This window comes from Tyto alba, unplaced genomic scaffold (assembly GCF_018691265.1).
Source record: "Tyto alba isolate M040663 unplaced genomic scaffold, T.alba_DEE_v4.0 Super-Scaffold_19, whole genome shotgun sequence".
Lineage (NCBI taxonomy): Eukaryota > Metazoa > Chordata > Aves > Strigiformes > Tytonidae > Tyto > Tyto alba.
The window spans coordinates 9,977,392-10,000,437 of NW_024881281.1; the positions used below are offsets into that span (position 1 = coordinate 9,977,392).

At 51.8% G+C, this 23,046-nt stretch overlaps 1 protein-coding gene across 7 annotated transcripts in view; it reads right to left on the reverse strand.

Moving 5' to 3' along the window:
* Nucleotides 1-23,046, reverse strand: part of GTF2IRD1 (GTF2I repeat domain containing 1) — a 67,813-nt gene that overhangs the window by 2,864 nt on the left and 41,903 nt on the right. For 5 of the 7 annotated variants that reach the window (XM_032993697.2, XM_032993692.2, XM_042791530.1 and 2 more), the window contains 13 exons: nucleotides 20,701-20,738; nucleotides 19,541-19,621; nucleotides 17,705-17,794; nucleotides 17,114-17,173; nucleotides 16,586-16,651; nucleotides 15,180-15,363; nucleotides 13,939-13,997; nucleotides 13,690-13,755; nucleotides 12,764-12,847; nucleotides 11,562-11,745; nucleotides 10,769-10,797; nucleotides 5,226-5,273; nucleotides 1,806-1,883 (listed from right to left, as the gene is read on the reverse strand). In XM_032993697.2, coding sequence (XP_032849588.2) covers nucleotides 1,806-1,883; nucleotides 5,226-5,273; nucleotides 10,769-10,797; nucleotides 11,562-11,745; nucleotides 12,764-12,847; nucleotides 13,690-13,755; nucleotides 13,939-13,997; nucleotides 15,180-15,363; nucleotides 16,586-16,651; nucleotides 17,114-17,173; nucleotides 17,705-17,794; nucleotides 19,541-19,621; nucleotides 20,701-20,738 — 1,067 coding nt within the window. Of the gene's footprint in view, nucleotides 1-9; nucleotides 1,711-1,805; nucleotides 1,884-5,225; nucleotides 5,274-10,768; nucleotides 10,798-11,561; nucleotides 11,746-12,763; nucleotides 12,848-13,689; nucleotides 13,756-13,938; nucleotides 13,998-15,179; nucleotides 15,364-16,585; nucleotides 16,652-17,113; nucleotides 17,174-17,704; nucleotides 17,795-19,540; nucleotides 19,622-20,700; nucleotides 20,739-23,046 lie in introns of those variants that run through there. The other 2 variants (XM_032993698.2, XM_032993695.2) reach the window with 2 other exon arrangements.

Genomic DNA, 23,046 nt, shown 5'->3' on the forward strand with positions numbered 1-23,046 from the left:
TCCAACCAACCGAAGGACCAAGAGCCCTGGGAGGACTTTGGGAAGCCACAGCTGCTGCGATGCCCAACCTTTGCTTGCAGCCACGTCCCACCCAGCTGTTTCATGGCTGCCTGCCCAATTTATTGCCTCCTCCGTTAGTCTCCATGTAGGATCCTGCCAGGAGTCTCAGGCAAGTCCTGTTTCACAGCACCAGCACTTGCACACCCGCCTCTCCTCTGTGCAGAGCACACCCAGTGTTACCCTTGCACCAGCCCATGGCTGGGCCAGCAGCAGCACGTGGGAGACAGCCCAGGAGAGGGGGCAAAGGGGAGAGATGTGCCCGTCTCCTCTTGCCTCCGGCTGTCAGCAGGTTTGGGGGTCACTGGGGTGGAGATCACATCCATCGCTCATCATCACACCACAGCACTCCTGCTCATTTTTTGAATCACTTTATCCCTTTGGCCTCCACAACATCCTATGGCAGTGAAATACCACAATTTAATTCCTTGCTGCATTAAAAATGTTTCCTTCTGCACAATTTAAACCTGCTGCCCACCTCTCTGGGTACCCCTTTAGTTTTTGCACGGCAGAGAGCAGTGAACATCCCTTCCTCCTGTGCTGGTCCTGACTGTAAGAGCCTGCTTTTGCCTCACGTCTCTACAGCCCCCAAACCTGAAGGTGGGAGCAGCCCCTCAGCCACATTTCTGGCTTTCCTTGCAGGGAGTTCGTCCCTGGAGATCTCCTGGCACCTTGTGCTCCATAAGCAGTGCCAGGACCACGGGAACGCAGGGATCTGCTGTGGGCTCAGCCCCAAAGTGGGGGGAGTGCTGCTGAGCCGGGGCGGACGGGGATGCTCAGAGCATGGGCACCAGCCTCCCTGGGAGCTGCGCCCGCACGCTGGCACCTCCAACGGGGCAAAGTCACCCCCAAAGCAGCACACAGCCCATGCCGCGAGCAGCACCCCAAAATAAACAGGGTTTGTGGGAAGGGCGAGCAGCCTTGACAAAGGGAGACTTGAGAAAGGAGGGGAATGACATTGCCCACCGCTTTGCTCTCATCCTGGCTATTTTCCTTTCCCTTCTGGCAGTTACTCTGGGGAGGGAGGTGAGGCCGCACGGAGGCAGTGGGGTGCCACCGAGCCGCCGTGGCCTGGCTGCGCAGCCCTGGGGAGTCACAGGTTGAGAAATAACCGCCCAGAGAAATAACTCAAGCTGTGCCCCGGCGGCAGCGAGGGGACCAGCCACGGCCAGGGACCGGCTGCTACTCCTGCTGCGTCTTTTCCCAGCGACGGGTGGAAGGAGGCATTCGCTAAGCAGCACCAGGAGCCTGCAAACAGCATTTTCAAACCTTCTTCCATCTCCCGACCTCCTTTTCTGCCGTGGCTCCAGCAAGCTTTTCCCCCGGCGGGCTGCGGCTGCAGCCTTGCTCCCAGCCCGGCAGGCAGAGCAGGCAGGGGCTGCCTGCCAGCAGCCTGGCGCAGGGCAGGCACGCGCAGCGCGCACGTCGCAGCTCAGGACACCTTAAAAACGCATCAAAGCCTGACACCAGACTGAACGAATCCTGCTGGTTTTCCATCCCCCCCCCCCCCTCCCCTCGCCAAGGATGAGCTGCCAACAAGAAGGTCACGGTCCCACCTGCCGGGAGCGAGACACGGGAACGTCCCCGGGGACAGGCTGTACCGTGAAGCAGTGGGATGAAACCTGTGCTGCAGCAGGCTGCCGTGCGCTCCGCCTATAAATAGAGGCCTTCAGTCGAATTAATTTTAACTATGGCTGCTGTCAGCAAAAACAAACTCGCTTGGCGATGCGTGCAGAGGGGAGACTCACCGTATTTTTCATTGAAAAGCTCTTTCACTTGCTCTCGGAGAATCACCTTCTCTCCGAGCCTGTTGGCATCATCCTCGTCTGCAAGGCAAAAAAGGGCAGGGAGTAACACACCCCGCTTCTTTCCGAGCCCCCGGAAACCCCGTCCTGCTGTCACAACACACAACCGTGTCTCTGTCCCCCCCGCCCCAGTGCGGCATGGGGGCACCTCAGCGGTGGCGGCGTCACCTTTCAGAGCCGTGCAAAGTAGCTGTAAAATGCTGCCAAATCGGCATTTGCCACGCGCTGCCGCGGCTCAGAGCATTTTACATCCACTTTGCGGTGCTGTAAATGACTGCAAAATATGCAAAGCAACGGAGACTCAGGCCCTCAGTGCCACGAATGCTCCCACAAGTGATATCAAGGAATGAGATAGCGCTTTTATAGCCGGGCTCCTTAGTACAGTATTGTTTTATAATACGCCATATAATCAGCTTGGCTTTACTAGCTTTTTTAATTATCCTCATCATGCCAAACAGTTTCTCCTCCGTTCCCTCATTTCAAACGACGTGCCTATGTCAGTAGATTCTTTTCCCCCAGCTATTCAGCATCCTCAGGGGGCTCCAGGAAAAATGACTGGGGTCAGTACTGACCCCTTCGATGCTTTTTCACCCCGCAGGTGTATAAAGCACCAACTGAATGAACCTCATCTGCCTCTCGCCGGGGTTATCCCTCCAGCCCCGAGCCCGCCGGGGTGCGCAGCACAGGGCTGGCTCAGTGGGGTCTCCTCCCAGAGAGGAGGCATCGCCACCACGAGCCTCAGCACACCCAAGGCAGGCACCTTCACCCAGGCTGGCATGCCACAGGGTGAAAACCCGGGGTGGTTATTTAAAACATCAAGGTGAGCCCTGCAAACCTCAGCGTGAGGGACCCAAGCATCCTCTGCTCAGGGGCTGTGGCTATTTAATTTGATTTTGAGCAAACATGTGATTTTGATTCTGATTTTGAGCAGTCACATGATTATGATTTTGATTATTTTGAGCAATCTCATGATTTTGATTTTGGCTTCAAGTTGGCTTGCAGTTTTGTTTTAAACACAAACTGAAAACCTGATGCAAGTCCCTGCCCTCCTGCACGGGGCCCCAGAGCCCAGCGCCCAGCACCCCCAGCAGAGACCACACGCCTTGGCCATCCTGCTGCTGAGGGTCCTGGAGAGAAGCTGGCACCCTTAAATCTCCACACCCCACTACTTGCAGGGTACAGTCTCAAAAAAGCCTCTTTTCCACCTGGAAAACAATAGTTTTGTCTGGATACAACTAAGAGAAAAAAAAGGGAGAAGTTTCTGTGAAGGAACCTCAGAGCCAAGCCATGCTTCAAATATAGAAATGGCAACAAAGCAGCTTGAAAGAGATGGAGCAAAAAAGAAATAAAATAGAAGAACATAAAATAAATATTGCCAAGAAGCTCTGATTTCAAGAACCAAGACCTTGCCTTGCAGTGCCGTGCCCAAGGCCGTGGCAGGCCGGTGGGGGCAAACCCTGCGGGCTCCCTCTGCGACTTCCTTGTCATTGATGCTCAGTTTCTGGGCTGTATATACACACCCGTATGGATGTGTAGATGGTAGCAGACAAAGAAACACCAAAATTAAGTGTTCTCGCTCATTTAATTCTCTGGGACTGAAAAACACAGCAGCTCTTTCCTTTCCGCTCATGCCCTGAGCGACCTGAGTGCAAGAAACAAGATCCCAAAGGGGTTTTTCCCACCTTGTGGTGGGCAGGACTCCCAAATTCCCATCCAAGGACACAAACAAATGCCATGAAAAACCTGGAACTGAGCATGCATAACAGAGAAGCCAGAGAGGAGGCTCCGGCCAGCGGCACGGCTTCCCGGGGACCTGCCCCTCCATCCCCAAGCGGCTCCGGGCAGGAGAGATCTCCATCTACCTTTGACTTTAGACATTAGAGTTTGAGAAATAATCGAGTCAAGGAAGCCACTGGCACCCCTGGGATGTGCTGAGTCCTTCCCATAAAGCAGGTTTATGCATGCTGCTGGCTTCAGCTCTGTGCTATCAAATTTTTATTTTTTTAATTTAAAAATGTAGCCAGTTGATTGACTTCTTTCTTTGCAATCCTGCTTGCCTGAAGCGAGGAGCCCTGCTCTCTCCATAGGCACTTACATACAAGTACATTGTTAAAGCACCATTTTCTCTTCTCCAATAGAACTTGTCAGAGCTTGACATTTCTTTTAGAAAAGCCAACTCGTTATTAAAAACGGGGTTTAGGTGTATGCTGTTGAGCAGCAGGATCCAAAACACCACCTATTTTTCTGGTGACTTTAAAAAAAAAACCCACAACAAAACCAAACCCAAGGTATCCCATGGATAAATAATGGTTCTGTCTGGGTTTCCAGTGCCACGTGCAGAGCCCAGACCTCGGTGGTGAAGCTGCGGCACGGCTGGGCAGGGCACCCGGCCAGAGCCTTCCTCCTCCCCACGCTGCTGCCAGCATCCCGGGCTGCTGCTCCAGGTGATGCGCATCCTCCACCAGCCACCGCGCTCGGAGGAGCAGCCTCCTGTTACCCCAACACCCGGCACGAAGCCCTTTTCATCAGGGAAACAGCCACTGCCCAACACATCCCACCAGGAATGTGGCTCAGGTCCCTTCTTCAGGCCGGGGTAGGCTGCTTACAGCGGTCAGGATCTAAACACACGCCTCTTCCCCCTTCCAAATTCAGTGGGGGCAACTCAGTTCCACCCCTGTGTAAATCCAGAATAAACCCGCTGGCTTTACTGAGGCTATTCCACAGTAACTCAGATTTAAATACAGTTCGAATCAGCTCAGCATATGCATGTTTTCAAAGCAGAGCTATAAACTTGCGGGAACAGGCAATTAACATCTAGACACAGAGCCAGAATCCCAGCTGATGGGACTAAGCCTGGACCTGCCAGAGACACACCGTGCCCTGCCACAGATACGGGCAGGCGAGCTCTTCTTTACTCCTGTAAGTTAGTACGTATGTTAAATCCCCAGAGCCTATGTGACTACACACCAACCCTGGCCCAAAGGATGTGTTAAAGCAAAGCAAAAAAAAACTCAACCCAAAGGTGTGCAAGCTCTCCTTGTGAATGGCAAGTGGATTTTTTTAACAAATTAATTGCTTGGACACATGGATGAGCTGAGGGTAATATGGCAGGATGGTTTGTCTGGAGCAGAACCAGCACTGATGCCCAGGGACTGCTGCAATGGTGCTTAGAAATGCAGAAAGGATTAATAACAACAATAAAATACTGTATCATTCAGTTCTTGGTATCACAGGGAAACAGAGCAGAGAGGAAAAAAAAAAATACCTGAAATTTGGGGGTTTAAGACATTTTCATTCCCATATTAAAACGCAAGTGCATTTCTTGTCTGCTACCATCTACGATGCATCAACTGAGCTACGTACCATTCAAGGCAGCGTAGGCTTTTTCCAATGATGTTATCCGTCTAGGGGCTACAGCGCAAGTTAAAAGAAGACAAAAAAAAAAAAAAAAAAAGAGAGAGAAAGAAAAAGAGAGCCATGAGTGCGGCAGCTTGGTTTCTTGGTCACAAACAAAAGCAAAACCCAGGATGACACTGTCCCTAGCAGCTTAAAATTCCTCTGGTCCCGAGGCCCCTTGGCACAGAGATGCTTTCGGTAGCTGAATAACTGCCCGGTGGGCTGGGCTCTCCACCGCGCACCAGCAACCCGTTCTGGGATGTGCTTGAGCCCGTGAGCATCCCCTGAGCTACACCGCGCTCCCGAGCAGCTCCAGGTCCACACCTGCCCAGGGATACGCGACCAAATTGCAGCATTTATGGCACGTGCCAAAGCAGCAGTGATTGTGCTGCGCGGCTGCACCAGCGCCGGAGGAGAGAAAAAAAATATCTGAGGTTAAAGCAGATGAAAAGCAAACAGGGAAATTGTGTCAGTTCTGCAGCAATGGGGGAAAAAGGGATCCCTAAGGAGAGGCTGGCGCTTGCCACCGACTCCAAAGTGATGAATGATATCAAAAAGAAATAAGTTTCCTGGGGAAAAGCAGCAGCGACGGGGCTAGGGCCAGGATTTGCCTGATGGGCAAAGGGAGGAATGAAGCGGCTCATCACGCCGAAGCCGGCAGCCGTGGGGAGAGCCGGCGGGGGGGACGGGGGCTGCTGGTCGTGGCACCAGGGAGGCTCTTGCTGCCAAATTGCAGCACATGGGCACCGGTGAGCTGGAGGGGACAGGGCAGGGAGAGAGCAGGGGTGCGTGTCTGAATTTGCTGAGCAGAGATACATGCAACCTGAAGTAGCTCAAAATATGCATCAAACATTTGAAGCAGGCTCAGGAAAGCAGCCGCTGCAGCACATGGGAGACAAGAGCTCTGCTGATGCCTCCGGCCCGACAGTCTGCGCGGGGAGAGCGCTTCGGTTCAGCGGCAACGAAGGAACAGAAAAACACAGGGTTTTGCACAGGGCAGCTGCAGGCGCTGGCATTTCGGTGCAGGCCACGGCGAGCCAGGGTGCTGAGCCAGACCCCGCACCACTTGGGCTGCAGGTGGACAAATCCTGCCCTAAGCGGCTGCGGCACCGCCGCTCGCTGCCACGCAGCTGGAAAAAAAAGTGATGCTGCCCGTCGCCTGGCCCCCCAAATTGCTGGGTGACACTCTGCCTGTGTGAGCACCCTGCGGGCAGCAACCCACCGTGCAACCTGTTTAGGCAAATATGCAATGCAAAGGGGAATAGATGCAGATGGGTCATTCTGGCGCTGGGAAAGCCAAGCTAGAGCACAAGCCAAGAGGGAACGAGGTCCTGGCATAGGTCCTGTTGCGGAGGAATGCAGGCAGGGGCATGGGCAGGAGCAGGCAGACTGCAGGCAGGCAGGAGTGCGGGCAGGCAGTGAGGAAGAGAAGCATACAGCAGCATCTTTCCAATATGATCCGAAACAGTTTAGGAAGGGCAGCGTGGCATTTCATTTGGTTGGTGGCAACTCAAAGGCATTTGCAGCGTTTCAGGTGAAGATTTCCAGGTGCCGTTATGAAATCATGCTGATTAAGGAAGATAATTAAAATTTCTTGTCCCGGTAACCCACATGTGCTGCTCAGCCTTAACCATGGCATCCCACCAGGATCACAGCCACTGCGCTGCAAGGTACGGAGCACATCCCTGTGTGCCAGACCACAGCCAGGATGCAGTGGCATCCATCTCGCTGTGTGATGAGCACCCTGAAAAAGGGGCGTTTTGGGGATCTCTGAAGGATATGAGGCTGGCAGGGAGTGGGGGGGAGGGAAGAGCAAAGCAAACATGAGGGCTGGGATGAGCTGGGTGATGGTGCTGCCTTCTCATCGGTCAAGGTTGCCACACACAGCGGGTAAAAAGGAAAAGGAGAGAAAGAAAAAGGGGATTGGAATAGCAGAGATGCTTATAAACAGGCTTTGAAGCTCCACAGCTATTCACAGTACCTGCTTAAATTTTCATGTTCAGACTAGAAACACAGACCAGCTGAACACTAAAAAATAGTTCACTCCGGATAACAGGAAGGTGGCTCAGAAGGAAAAATAACCTGGCTGCTCCCACAGGGGTTAAACATCGGGGCTGAGGGGGTGAAAGGGGAGCGGCATGGGCCTTGGAAAGCAACCTGGTGATGGAGCAAGGTGCGCTCGGCTCCCATCACCACCCCACCAAGCACTCTTCTCTTTTCTTTTTTTCTTACTAGGAGTTTCCGATGCGAGGCACATCTCATCAAAGTCTTGGGCAGGATTGTGCTCTTGTGATTAAAAAAAAAATATATATAAAAAGGATGCCTGGATGTGTGGGTTTTTTAATTAAAGAACACTGCCTGCCCTACTTTATTAATTGGAGTATGGGAAATAATCTATCAGGGTGGTAGGGAGTTTGGGGAATAGGACAGATGGAGCTGGTGTACATTTTCAATCAAAGCACATAAAAATTAACATACAGAAAGATTTTTTTTTGTGTGTGTGCTAGATTACTTATGCTTGATTTTTTTTTTTTTTTTTTCCAAAAGGCTCAAATTGAGCCTGTTTTGTATCTCTGTGCCGCAGGAAAGAAGAAAAGAAAGGGTAAGTGCCATGTTTATAGCGCTGGAGCTTCACCCCTGCTCGCTCACTTCTGTTTTAATGCTGAAAGATTATTCAGATTTTAAAAAGGGATTTTGAAGGTCTATTTTGCAGAGCAGAGACCAGCGGTGGGGAGAAAAGAAACTGGAAATCCAAAGGAAAATCTCAGGACACCAGGAGGGTTTTGCTCCTGGGTTGGAGCCCCCAGGGACCCACGGGGGTTAAGTGCTGGCAGAGGCACTGGTGACCTCGGGGCCATCGTCCCACCTTTGAAAGGCTGCAAATCTGTCCTGCAGAAGGGGGTTGCAGCCAGTGACCTCGTCCAGGCACTGGGGAGCACCACTGGCTTTATTTTTCCAAACCGCAGCCTCATTCCCCCGCAAAAAACATCTTCTGCAATCAGCATCCCTGCAGGCACGTACCCCCCAGCTGCCCCTGCACCGCACCTCACCCCCCTGCACTGTGACCCATTAGGGGCAAGATACCATCTCGACAGAGAAATTACAGATTAGCTTGAGAAAAAAGCGTGCGAGGAGTTCAGATTATATTGAAATCCTTGTATCTGGTTCTGTCGCACTTAAAAAATGGGTGTCCCCAAAAGAGGTAAGGAGGCTGATCCTCCGCAGTCCTGCAGTTATCTGGGATGCTCTTTGCGATGCAGGAGGTGCATAACTTGTTTAAAGCAAATTATACCCTGCAATTTAACCTAAAGGTAACTAAAATCATCCCAAAGTGATTTTTTTTTTTTGTAAAGAAGTCCCTTTCCCTTAAAATGTCTAATTTTCATGTAATTTTTGCCCAAAACGATCCACAAAAACTGTAACTTCTCTTATATTTATACAGTCATGTCCTGGGCTTTCCAGCTTTTAGACACTTTTGCAATGCCATCCTGCTTGGGAGTAACTATTGTTTTCATTTTAATGCTCCTCTGTGAAATAAAAGTGATTTTAACTGATTTTAACACCAAGCATGCACTTCTGCTGCTGCTCTTCATTTTACGTGGCAGGACTTTACTACATGAGATTGAGGTAAAAAGAACACTCTTAAATTTAATTTTGTAATGATCTGTGGCTGGTTGGAAATCATTAATTTTGTTGAGACAGATGAAAAGCAATCAAAGCCAAGGCAGTGAATGCATCACTGTCTTGCTACCATCTACTTTGGTGTAATGGGGTGAAAAAGCAGACAAGAGGTTAATTGCTGTCAATAGGGATTTTGGGGGGCGCAAAATACAAACAGCTTTTTTTCTGGAAGAAATATTCTGATGGTAGTCTGACTACTAGAAAATAATTGTAAGTCCTGGAATTGTCTCCAAAGATTTAGTAAATACATGAAATAGTCTATAACAAATTGAGATGTCAAGAAAGAAAAAACCTTCACCTGCAACTGCTCTTATTTAAAAAACGTGTGGGAGGAGAGGGTGTGAAGCCTTGAGCCCAGCAGGGATGCTGCAACCTTCTCCCAGGCCTGCTCAGGTACAACAATATACAGGATAATATATGTCTTTGGGGTTTGTGCTAGCATGGGCCAGCCTGTTGTGGGAGCATTCAGCTGGAGAAGGAGGAAAAAAAATGTTGTGCCTCAAAAAGAAAATCAATTTCCTCTACATCTCTATTTATCAGGCTGCGTTCTGCAGCCAGCTGGCAGGTTGAAGTATTTGCCTTCTGATGTGCTCCTTTGTTAATGGTGTGATTTGTGTCAGATCAGCGTCTCTTAACGTAATTATACCGATTACAGCGGAGGAACGGGAAGACAAGATGCGGCTGGAGGAGCGGATACATCCTCGGCTCACCCCGGCGTTATGGCCATGTAATTCCATGGAAAACCAGAGTTCTGCAAAACTTGCATTACACCAAGGGCTCATTTAAAGTCTGGCTGATGCAAACCAGCATCTTGCTGCTTAGGACCGAAAGACAGGATGTCTAAGGCCAAGGTCTGCAAAGGTCTTGGGGACCTCCCCATCGTCTTGGCTGGGCCATACACAGGGAGGAGAGGGCTGACACATGGAGCGTGCCCTGGACTGAATTTCTCAGACAGCTCGCCTTTTGTTAGAGCCCTTTTGGGTGTCTAACACCTTTTTGCTGTTCCCAATAAGGGCATATAAATGTTTTCCTCTCTGTCATATTTGTCTTCCCTAAATTGCGCCATCCCCATGGAGCCTGGCCAAGGAAATGGGAAGCCATCAGTAAAGATGACAACGTTTTTTGCACCCATCTGTGTTCTTCCAACAGTTGTAATTACAGACATTTAAAACCAAGACAGATCTTTGCCCATGTTTCTGATAGCAGCTCTCTTTTCTGGGCAGCCTAGAAGCAAGAGACAGAGCTACCGCAGCGATGCACGGGAAAGGATGTGCCTCTGGGATGGTAATTTCTGCATCCAGGTACAGAAGGCACCCTGGACACCCTGTCCTCCCCTCTCCCACGTCTCCCCCAGTCTACCCACACACAGGATGCCCACAAGCCAGAGAAGGCTTTCACTGCCATGCTGCTGCAGCCCAATGCAGACCCTGTGGTTAATCACCCCCCTCCCACGACCCTCCCTCACCACTGAACCTGCCAGCTCATTGCGACACTTACTTATTTTAAGAAAATGCTTAAGAAAGCGTGTGCTTTCTTAAATAGAGAACACAGCTCCCTGCCCTAGATTAGCTCTTGAAAAATGCTGTCATTTCAAGGCAACAGCAGCAGTACCGATGGGTGATGCTGAGGCCAGCTGTCTCAATCAGGGGAACTTCAGCAAATACACCAAACAACACAAAGCTGAAGTGGGAAGCCCAGGAAAGTGAGATCGGGGCAACTTTTCTTCAGCTGCTAAAATTACTGCTCGCCATCCGCAGCTTACAAATCCCTGACCACCACTAAACACTTGGCCAATGCATTGCTTAGGCAAAAAAGGCATCATCTCTTACCGGGTTTCGGGATGAGTCCTTGAAAAGGCCTGTGAGAAACAAGGAAAAAAGGAGATTTGAAATGAAACACCACTGGAAAGTCAACACGCCTGGACCGAGCACCCTCCCACAGCCCAGGGTTAGGGATCTGCCTGTCCTTCACACGCTGTGCCAACGCTTGTGCGGGACCGGCCGGAGCTCTGTGGGGACGGGGTCCTTGCAGTGCTGCTTGGGGCTGCCAGTGCCCCCTTGGTAAGAAGGCTGGCAGCGTGACCCAGCGAGGGGGTGATGGAGCCACTCTTAAAACCATTTTTTTTTCTCTGTCTCACCTTATAGTGATGCACTGAGAAAGCTTTTCCCCTCCCACTTGTGTCTATCCTCTTCATCTGCAAAACCCGCAGGACCCTGCCACGAACGGCCAGTGCCTGGCGCCAATCCAAGTGCTGTGGGACCCTGAGCGCTGCCTTGCACCGGCAATAAACCAAGCAATGTTTCTCCTATCTCAAGCCTCCTAGAAAAGCGGCTGGGATTTCTCTGCCTGTGCATCCATCGCATCAGTTTCTCCTGCCAGTGCCTTCCCCACCGCCTCCCCAGGCAGGGGACAGGATGAAAGAGCAGAAGTGTCTATTTTATGGTTCCCTCCTTTCTGTTGAACCGTTAGCTGCCAACTTAATTGCTGTCTTGGGGGCTGGGGGGGATTTATGGTATTTACAGCCCTGCCCCAGTTGGGCTGGAAGAGCTGGAGGTGCATTTAGGTCGGCTCCCTCCTCTCCCCCTCCTGCTTAGGGGGTGGCTGGCACCTCTCACCACATACCTCGTCACGGTGAACTTGATTTTATCGGCGACGGCCAATATCCTCTCCAGGTTCTGTGAGCCGAAGGTGCAAGGCTTCCTGAAGGGGATCCCAGGGGGCAGCCCCTCTATAATCACCGACCCTGGATTGCTCTTGATCCGCTTGTATGGCACTTGCACGGGGTATTTAATCCCCAAGGCCTCACCTGGGGAAGGAGCGAGTGGTAAGCGAGCAGTAAGTGCATGGGATGCCAGGGATGTCATTTCTACTGCGGCTCTGGCTCCATCCCCGGCCCCGCCAAAGCACGGCACGGCACGAGCAGGCTGCTCAAGGCACCACGTCAAGTGTTTGATCAAGGAGCAACATGTCCAGGCTGCCTCTACGATGGGAGCGAAGAGGTCCAAAGGCAGCCATGTGCGTGCAGCAGAACTGGTGGGGCCAAGGACAGGCACCGTCCTGTACGATGATGCCCCTGCAGTGCAGTGGGAGGGATGGAAAGCCGCTGCTCTTTGCTCTGGGCCATGATTTGGAGATAACTCCATAAGCACGTTCCCTCTCTCAGGTCCAGCTGCAGGACTGAGGCTACCCATTTCCTTGCAGGTAATTGCTCTTGCAGGTACCTGGGAGTCTGCACAAGTCTTGCCCCTGCCTGGAAAACTGGGATAACAGCATTTCCCTGCCTTGCTTGCTAAAGAGCAGAGGCTGGGGCAGGCAGGCTGTGGGAATGGGCTGCAGAGCCTGGGTAGGAGGCCCTGGGGACGGGACGCCACCTACTCGTCCCCTCAATGCTCCTGAGAGTGCTCACTATGGCCCTTCTTCATTCCCTCCCCAACTCCCACCACCCCCCACACTCCCACAGCTCTGCAATCCTCCGCTAATGAATTTATCATCATTGTTCTTCACGGAGGCGAGGGGTTAAAAGAAAAAAAAAACAAAACATGAAAAGGTGGCTGGGAAGGGCAGGCAGTGGGAAGGGCTGTGATACGCTCCTCGTCACGGGCTTCCCCGTCCTGCGTGGGAGCTGCCTAGGCAGCGAGTGCCTGCAGCAAAGAGCACGGATTGCCAGAGCCACTGCTCCCTGCCCGGCCCGCCAAGGTACCACCGCTCGCGGGGCGAGAGAAAACACTGGCAAGGAGGAATCAGGAGGAGAGGGGAGGGATAGGGAGCGAAAAATTAGGAGGGGACAAGGGGGAATAAAACCAGCTCCCCGCCTGGTTTCTCACCGTATTTCTTATTGAACAGGTCCTGGACTTGTTCCCGCAGCGTGTTAGCAATGTCTATTCTGGAAAGTCTGGCATCATAATTTTCTGTAAAATAAAGAAACAATTATGGACTTCTGCTGGTAAATTAAAAGGCACTCTGTGACTTTTAAGTAATGCCATTTTCTAATTATAGGAAAGTCCTTATCTTGCAATTAGCTAATCTCTGGAGTGGGCCATTCAAAGTCCTTAAAAATAATCTAAACAGAAATATGTTTTTTTTTCCCCTGCCTGTTTGCTAAGAATAAAAGCCATATGAAATCGAAGATTCAGTTGCGATAATTACCGGCATTAAAATAAAACGCACTCCAAAGCCTCTCTGAAAAGCCAAAGCCTTTGAAAAGCCTCCGTCCCTCTCTGCAAACCCTCGCAGGCCCCCATGGCCCAAGGAAAAGGGATGCTCGAGCAGGGCAGCACCTGCACCCCCAGCCCATGGGCTTCTCACCCATCGCTCCTTCCCCCAGGAGTCACCACACCGGCTGCCAACGCGCGCCCGACTGGAGCGGTGTTTGTACAAACATCATCCAGGTGGAAAAAGCCCCAGAAAAGGCAAACCCTGAGGCTTGGACGACTTAATTATGCATCTCACAAGGTCAGATGGCCAGATAAGCGAAGCTGGTTAATTAGGGCACCATCCAGAGCATTTTGAGCCTCTTCCTTGGACCTACGGGACTGCTGCCCTGGCTGCAGGTCTTGTCTTCTGGTTGCCTGTCCTTCCCACCTCCTCCTCTCCTCCCTCCCATCCTTGCCGTGCCCTGCTCCTCTGCCACCCCACTGAGCCCGGACACCCCACAGGTGCTCCCTTCCCACGTCTGCTCTACGCAGCCTCTGCAAGGGGCTGGGATCTGCCTCGCCCCCCCACCCATCCCCATATGCCTCCAGGCCCTCACCTTGGAAGCCCTGTCTCTTCACAGCGTCCTCCAGCAGCGCCTCGCTCGAGTCCCTCTCGCCGGTGGCTGAGACAGGGGACATAAGAGGAATTAGGATTCGCGGTGCTGCCAAGGGGAATGCACAGGAGGGGGTTTCCAGCCAAAAAACGAGGTGGGGAGGGAAGGCAAGAGGCGCGCTGTAGGAAAACGCTCTCACTCCTCTCCTACCTAGTCCTTAACGGCCCGGCTGCCGGGCGTCTCGCAGCCTACCTTTGGCTGCCGGGCTGTCCGACGCCGGCTCCTTTACACCCTCTGCCAGCAGCTCTGGTCTGAAAAACAGCGAGAAGCAGAGGGCACACACGTGAGCTCCCCGGCCAGCGACAGCCCGCTGCTCCAGCATCCCCTCAGACAATACTCCTACAAGTCACTAACCGTGTCTGGCTAACACAATTTTAAAGCTCCTGCAATGCAGCGGGGAAACTATGGAAGTAATTTTCATGCTGACAGACTCTTTAGTGAGCCAAAGTGACACTCCCCAGGATGAGATTAAGCTGGTGATGGCTGAGCAGCTTAAATCATCAGTTACAGACTTCTGGGAAACACGGTCCTGCATGTTTCTTGGGGATGGGAGAAGCTGTGCACGCCTCCTTTCAATACACAGTAGCCTCCAAAAATTGTCACTTGGGTTTCTAATGCTAAAACCACACAGCAAGGTGATAGCAGGGCTCGTTATGAGCCACAGTGAAGCTGTGTCAGAGAAATGAGTCTGGGATGGGGACAGGAGAAACCCCAAAGTGTGAACAGGCTGGCCTGGGAGCTGCTGGTCTGACATCACAAACTCTCTGTGCTCCCAATGTTTATTTTCTGTTTCAGCTGCCCGATGCATTGGTTGCGTCAGCACTCTCCTCTGCAAGGGAGGCTGAGTCAGCATTTGGGTGAACAACCCCCCCAAAATACCTAAAGACATTTTAAAATCCATCTCTGCTGGATCTGTTGCCTTTTTCAAGGTGATGCTGTTGTGTTACGTTGGTCATGGCATCTCACAGTGTGCCCAGCTCCTGTGACACCCCCTGCTCCCCAGCGCAAAGACAGCATCTCCCCTGATGCCTGCAGCATCCCACTGAGGCACAGGTGTGCACATCTGGACCTCAGCTGGAACCACTTCCCATGGGAAAACCCTCCAGTGCTCCCAGCCTCTCTTTCTGCCCCACGCCTGGGCACCCTGAAGGTTAAAGGCTCTGGCTCCTTCGCCCATCTTTGGGTGCTCATTGCTGATGTGGCCAAACCTTTGCAAAAGTGGGTTAAAACCCCAAAAGACATCGAGGGAGAGATGACACCACCACCCTGCCTCTCAGGGATAGCTCCAGCAAGGCAGAAACCCTTGGCTGCTTCTAACTGAGCAAATTTATTGAAGGTGACCAAGTGATGGATGTTCCCCAGGACACTGCACAACAGTCAGAGCTCCGAGCAGGAACATCCTCTGCAAGGGACGGCCTCTCCACATGCCTTACCTTTTAATGACAAACTGGATGTTGTTGCTCGCTTGCAGGATCTTCTTCAGCTTGGCAATCCCGAAGCAGTTGGGGCGGCGCAGCAGGATGCCCTCTGGCAAGCCCACAACAAACAGGTCCTCGGGGTACATCAGGAACTTGGAGTAGGGAACTTTGACCGGTTCTGATATTCCTATGGCTTTCGCTGCGTGGGGACCAAATCTCATTAGTTTGCTGGACCTCCACGTCGGGTCAAAGCAGCAGCGACACGATATGTTAGCAGAGGGGTTGAGGAGGATTTTGGAGAGTTTGTTGTCACTCTGTGCCTGGTGGGGTTGTCCCTGACACTGTCGGACATGAGATGAGGGATAGAGCTAGGCCACCACCCGGAGCTGGCTGCTGCATTTGCTGCGTTAACACAGCCTGCCTTTCAGTGGCACAATTCAAAGAGGCTTCTTATAAAGGTTGCAAGCACGTCTCCACAAGGCAATGGGACCCCTCATCCAGACCTCCCTGGACATCCCTCTGCTAGATGAGGGGACAGGGAACGTGCCAGGGGGTGCCCTGCCAGCCTGTGCAGCCTGCCACAGCCAGGGCTCTCCTTGCCCTGCTAAATATTGCCAAAAAGCAACCAAACAGCCAGTGTCAAGCAGTACTGTTTAGCCAGAGGTTAAAAAAAAACAAGACAAAATCCCACGAGTGTGGGCAAGGATTCCCAGTCAGTTACCAAAGTGTGGGGTACATCGAGGGCCATTGCTCTGCCCTCCATTCCAGCTGCATCCCAGCACCCAACCCTGCCCAAGAGCATCCCAGCCCTCCTCCTTGCCCTTGGTCACGGTGGGCTCTCCCAGCCCAGGGCCTGCAGCTCAACTCTGCCCCTGGCTTTTGGGGACCACCAGGCAGAACCACATCTCCTGGTCCTGCCAGTGGCAAAAACTTTCTGCCAGCTTTCGAAATGTACGTTTGACCTCACTTGTATTTTTTTCTGGGTTAAAGAACCTTTTTCAAAAGGGGTGAGCAGAGCATGCCGAGTACCAGCCCCCGGCGCTGGGGTCCCACCAGCCTTCCTGAGTCACACCATGACCACTTGGTGTGGAAAACCCTCTCTGATATTTCAAAGAAGTGATGAGGGGAACCACTTTGGTCCTTCCCTCCACAGGAAGAAGGCTGAAGGTCACAGAGGCAATTCTTGGGCTGCAGCCAGTGAAAAGGCATCAAGGAAATCAAGGGGAAGAGCTGCAATAACAAGGCCCGGGGAGATTTCAGATGCATTTGTAAGCCCAGCAGATAGCAAATGAACAAATTAGATTGCACCTTTACTCAGCTGCTGGTTTGGAAATGGTAGGTGACATTTCTGAGCAATTAGAAGCTCCCCACGGCAGAGGCTGGTACTCGGCATGATGAACATGTGCTAATGACCATCTTACCATATCTCGTGTTGAACAAAATTTCAACTTGTTTCCTCAAATGACTTAAAACGTCCCCTATACCATCTGCAAAAAAAAAAAAGAAAAAAAAAAAAAAGAGAAAAAAGGATAAATGCTCTGAGAAACCAGCTGCCTCCAGAGCAAGCAACACACAGTGCGGATGAGCAGCCCCTGACCTCCGGCAGAGCCAGCTGTGTGCTCTTCACGCCTCCCACATCAGTGCCAGTCCTCCGGCAGCTGCCTCCAAGCTCATCCCCAAGCAAGGAAGGGCAGCGAAGCACCTGCCACAGAGCTGTGCTACCAGCAAGGAGGGAAAAAAATAGGGGAAAAAAATAAATCTGGGCAAGAGAGGGGAGGACAGGGCCTGCAAACATGGCGGTGCACCTCTGTGCTGAGCTTTTCAGAGGCTGAACGCTTTGCTGATGATGTAGGAAGCCCACAAAACCCAACCCAAAATACACCTGTGTTCATCCATCCTTCCAAAAACTTGCAATGATGGGCGATGCTCGTAGTTCTTTGTACACTCACCTGATCCCTCCATCTGCTTTTCTTCATGTCGTGACTCCTCGCTGGGCCCCTTCTCCGTCCCTGCCAAGGAAGAGGAGGGTTAGCAGTGGCCAGCACCAACAAAACCGGAACAGACATGAGCAGGAAGGAGTTCTCTGGGTCCCCTGCGGTCACCCAACTGCCCCCTCACCTCACTAAGCTCAGGGCTGGCAGCATCATGCCAGGAGCTGCATTAAGTGGAATAAACCCATCGCCTACATCCAAGAGGTCTGCTCACCCTTTGGCGTGGGCTTCCTGGGAGAGGCGAGACCCAGCACTCAGCAAAAGCGAGGGCAGCCACAGTGCTGGCACAAATCCCCCAGGCAAATCCCAGTCATGAGCCAGGCAGAGGAGCTGGGCTTTGCAGCACACTGGGGCTGGGAAGGAGCTGCAGTGCCAGAAAAGCAACCAGTTTGTCTATCAGGGCTCCCAGTGGAGCCTGACTGAGGCCACGACTCTGGAAATGGGTCCTGACTCCATCACCTTGGCTCACAAATGGCATTTACTCATTTCTGACACACACACAAAGTCCCGTGCCCCCGTGCAGTTGTCTGGATGCTTCATTTCTGGTACCTGCTACCGTTTCTAGGATGTAGTTTGACTCCTCCGAGGCCATGTGCGTGGGCACCGGGTCGTGCATCTCATCTGAACCAGGCGATCGGTCTGTGGACAAAACCCCACAGGCAGCTTTTGTTTCGATGCTGGGGGGCACTGTCCCCAAAACAGGGTTCAGGAAGTGCTGGCTCACAGCAAGAACTGAGCGAAGGGCCCCCTGGTCCTGGGAGCCCCGCACACCTCAGCCGGGAGCTGCTTGGGGAATGCATCTGCCCTCTTCCTCCCCGGGCCCACCCGGAACTCGTCCCTGAAACACACCCGACCTCTCAACCAGAGGGAAAGGAGCAAATGTTTCTTCCTCACCTCCAAGGAAGGTGAAGAGCAAAAATAGTCCAAAACGATTTACTTGGTTTAATTCCATCTAGACACTCAATTTTGGCTTAAAAAGTTAATGCCGCTTGACTTAGCTACTCCACCGTGGGAAAACCATTCCACTAATGCAGCCTTCCTCCACAAAATGACACTTCCTTGGGTTTCCCTTATGTAATCTGTATGCCCTCTTCATTTTAACCTGTCTCCTCTAGTGCTGGGCTCTCCAAAACCCTAAAAGAGCTATCCAAATTTAGCTTTAAATAAACCTTCAGCTAGTTTAAACACTTCAATCAGGTCACTTCTTAATCATCACCTTGCAGGATAAATAATCCACATTTCATCAATTTCTCCCTGTAAGTGAGCACTTCTTTTCTATTAATCCTCCTCCCTGACCTCACTGCACTTCCTCTGATTGAACTCAATTTTCAAGTAAGGTAAGAAAAGGTGGGCTCTGGACTTGATGTGTGATCTACCCGACACCGGAGAAGTGATAACACCTTCTCCTCCTCCTCCTCACACTCACCGCCAGCTCGCCACGTATTAGCTTTCTTCTCTTTCATTAGCTGCCAAGTTGAAAATTAAAATGTTTGATCTACCACTATATCTTGTTCCTTCTCCTTCCCCTATATTATCCATACGTTAAGTCCATTCTAAGAAAATCCTGGAATGAATTCCCAACTACCACTGTATTAAGGGGACTGCCACAATTTGGGTGCAACAGAGATAGCACTGGTGTGGCAGGGCTGGGTGTCACTGCTGTCCCCAGCATTGCTCGCCCTCGGGCACGTTGGGAGTCCTGTTGCTGCCCTCATTCTGGTGAGATTATTAATTAATGTTTGTAAAGCACACTGAAAATGCAAAGTGCTAACTATCCACTCATTAAACTCTTAAGATCATCCTACCATTTGCCGCACTGTCCAGGTCAGTTAAGTGGAAAATGACTCTCCCAGCTGCCCCTCAAGCACTTAACCACCCATCTCCATCACTACCCATTGCCACTGATCTCTCCGGGCAGAAATGTGGGGAAATGCATCAGTGCCACCAATTCCAACATGTTTTCAGACCATGCTTAATGTTACATCTGTTCTTACAAACTCTTCACAACCAGGCTGTTTTCCTAAATTAAGGACCTCATCAGAAGCATCCTGTGCTCAGTACCTGGGATCCTCCAAGCCCACATGTGAAGGAAAGCAGCAAACCAGGCTTGCTTTCTCCAGGGGAAAGGCAAGATAGAAAAGCAATGAAGGAGAGAGAGAAAGAGTGAAGAGCCCTAAAACACCCTCCACTGCCCCCAGGAAACCAGCTCATTCTCCATATGTCCGTTAAAATGACTTTCAGGGTAGGAAGAGCAGTGCATGGGCACGGGGAGAACTGTGCTGGGAGATACCCTGCAAACACATCTCAAAGCAAAATGCCGAGACATGATGCCGCAGCCCTGCCTGTGCAGAGGCCACTGCACACAGCCGGTACCCCAGCACCTACCTGGCACAGTGATCTGGATGATGTCCAGCTCGTCCGGCTCGATTTTGATCTGCCTGATCCCACCCAGCTCTCCTGAGGTACCTACCAGGAAACGGCAGCAAAAGACAAATCACCAACAGGAACCAGCAATGCTGCATCTGCCCACCAGCGCAGGCAGGGAAACTGTGGCTGGCCATGACCCCAGTGCCAGCTGTGTGTCCTGCAGCAGCAAGGCTTTGGCCAAGTGGCCCAGTGGCATCAAGCCCACAGAAGGGAGGTACCCGAAAGGCACCCGTGGGCATGACCTCTGCAAACAGCTCAGCTGGCAGGAGCTGTTGGTGTTCTCGAACCGGCCGCTGGCCCTTGCTCACATGCTCACTTCCCGGCTTTCTTCACTTAAAACAAACCGGGTCACCAACTAATGTTAGTGGGGATGCAGGAGGTGCTGTCTGGCATTTTGGATGCTTCCAAACTCATGCCTGGGACATGCCCCTCTGCAGACCTGTGCTCTGGGAGGGGCAGCTGCAGCCGCATCACACCAGGATGTGACCAATTGAACCCTGACAAAATTCAGTGTGATTTGAACCCCGAGGGATGGGAGCCTGCGCTGGACCAGCCGGCACGCAGAGGCTGCTGCCCCAGGAGGATGATGCACACAGTGTTCAGCCCAGTTGCCTCATCTCCAGAAAAAATTTCCTCACTTAGTGTGGGACTGATTCACTGCAAGGGGCTGAGGCACAGCTTGCAGCGTGGGTGGGCAGAGAGGCTCGGTGTGGCTTTTCAATGGTTTCAAGCCCCTAAAACTGGGGAAAAGCATTTCCTTCTCATTTGTGTTGCTCAGAACGCTGACACCACTGACTTCTCAGTGATTCAATCGTGGTGGCTTTCGGGAAGAAGGGAACTCAGAGACTGAAGACTTCCCTTAGCTTCACATTTAAGCACATGCTTAAGTCTTGTTGTTTCAATTTATGCACTTTTGGGACCCAGCTGGACGGTCACAGGGTAAGACCCTTCATCTCTACATCTATCAAACAGAAACAAAGTGCTTAGAGCACTGCACTGTGGGGCAACTGCAGTGTAGCAACAACTGGTGCTACACGTCCAAATTACTTTGCAGACAGCTTCCTCTGGTGCTCCCCCCAATATCACTATTTTGCAAGAGAAAATTAATTATTCCTTACCTGGTTCACAGCTTTCAGAAACACTACACTTCTCAGACCTGGAAGGGAAAGGCAGACAAGAGAGGTGGTCAGGAGCAACCAAAGAGAGAGCTTAAAACCCAGTGGTGTGCGTAGGACTGATCCTGGTAGGAGGGAGGAACACTGCAGCCCCCTGTGATGCCAGGCAAGGGCTGCGGAGGGGTCCCTGGGGACACTGCACTCGCGGTCCCAGCAGTGGCATGGCATCGTGGCTGCCAGGGAAAGCCACAGTCTCTGCAAATAAGCCCTGCTGCCAAACCCTCCCCGGTCCTGCACCAGCACCGATCGCAGCCCTGGCTCCAGACACCAATGGATGTAACTGCGGCAGAGAGCTCCTGAAAGCAAGAGGGGTTTTTAAGCCTGAAACCTGGTTCACTCCATTACTGTGCGGCAGAAAGCAGTGCATAAGGCATCATTACAATGTGGTTACTCATGGAGCTAGAGCAAATAGGGAGAAAGGAAAAAAGTCAATTGATTTGGTAAATATTTATTCTGCTCAAAGCTTTTCTCCCCTGAAAACTGGGCGCTATCCCAAACTTGTGTCTACAGTTAACTTTGCATGCTCAGGAATTTACGCAAGGTGTTCAGCATCCAAATGAGATTACGTTGCTTTCTCAGAACGTGTTTACTTTGTCTCTCTCTCAAACAAGAACAACCGCGGCTCTTTGGCAGTAAGGGACCCAAGGAACAGCACTGGCAAACGCACTCCTCCATGACGCTGATCCTTCCAGGGGAAGGAAAACCCTTCAGAGCCAGCACCACATCCCTGTTGGCTCAGGGGGGATGTTCAAAAGCACTTCTTGCTCACCTAAATCCACTCAGCAGCATCAGCAGAACAAACTACAGGCAGCACGAAGGAAGCCAGAAGTGCTCTTGAAATGTTCTTCCAAAATGTGGCATGGGTAAAAAGGATCTCTGGTCTAGCAAGTACTGTATATATTACCTAGAAGCCTTGGGAAGGGTTTTAAACTCTTCCATTTCAGATCAAAGTCAACCTTTCACTAGGGAAATTTGGGAGGAGGGCTTCCATGGGCAGTGCATTACCCCTTGCAGTGCCTGGCCCTCCTCCCCGGGGTATCTGGCACTGCCTCTTCCCCGGAACTGGACTCTGACCTGGGTGGATCACTGCTATGGAAATGCTCTGCTCCTACTAGGGAACAGAGGTTCCTCATTTGCAGGAAGAGGAAAGCGGGATTGGAATATCCACCTATATTTTCCTGCAGATAGGAATTATCAATGCATTGGGAGACTTGGGGGGGTGGGGTGGTTGGGTGTCCCCCTGCAGCAGGCAAAGCAAGCTGCGCACCAGCACTGCAATTCAGATCCCCTTTGTAACCAGGGGTGCACGTGAACTGCGGGGTCCGTGGCCCGATCCAACCCGCACGCGCACAGCGTGAATCAGGAACAAGGCCTATATACACACAACTAGGATAAATTCGAAAGGGAACCCAGGGTGATCTTCAGGTTGTGCAGGTTTACACCAGTGGAAGGTGGACAGCCCAGCCCAGCTCAGTCCACATCACAGCACCACCACGGGAAGGGCGATCCAAATCTGGCTGGGTACAAATCACACCTAAAACCCCTATTTTTCCCCCCATATGGTCTTCTAAAGTGGTTTTCCTGCTCTGTGCAGCCCCTACCTGACCCACGGCTGGAGTGCAGCAGGTGAGATGGGGACGGTGCAGCCTCAGCGAGGGCTGTACAGGAACCACGAGCCTCTGGCTGCCCTCGGAGCTCTGCAGTGGCAAACCTCAGCTCCCACAGGCATGCAGCGGCTGGTTATCTACCTACTGCTTTGCAGAAACCAGCTTGGCATCCCTAATATCCCATCCTTCCACCTTCTTGTTTCCAGTCACACCAATTTAACTGCACAGTGGGATCTTCTGTTGCAAAAATTAAAAGTGCCCTAATTGCAAATGTTAACAAATGAATGGGAAAACGAGAAGCCTCAGGCCAGGTTTCAGCCCCGCAGTGTTTGAAGTATCGCTGTTTCCCCTAGCATCCAGTGTGCAGTGGTTGCTCTGCTGCTCCCTGAGATTAAATGCCTCCAGACACGGAGCGATTCAGCAAGGTGCAGAGAGCAAAAAAAACGGCTGAAGAATGGGTCTGTGGCTAAGCCCTAGTTGAGGATCCTGGAGATTTGAGTTTAATTCCCCGTAACACCAGTGAAGCACCTCAGGCTGGGACCCAGCCCAGCTGAGTTCCCATTGCAGATGTCTCCAGCCAAGGCTCTCATCTGGAGTCCCTTCATCGGGAATAGAAACAGGCACACGCAGGGTGTGATTCCTCCAACCCATTTTAAATGGTTGGAAAGGGCTGACTCACCCG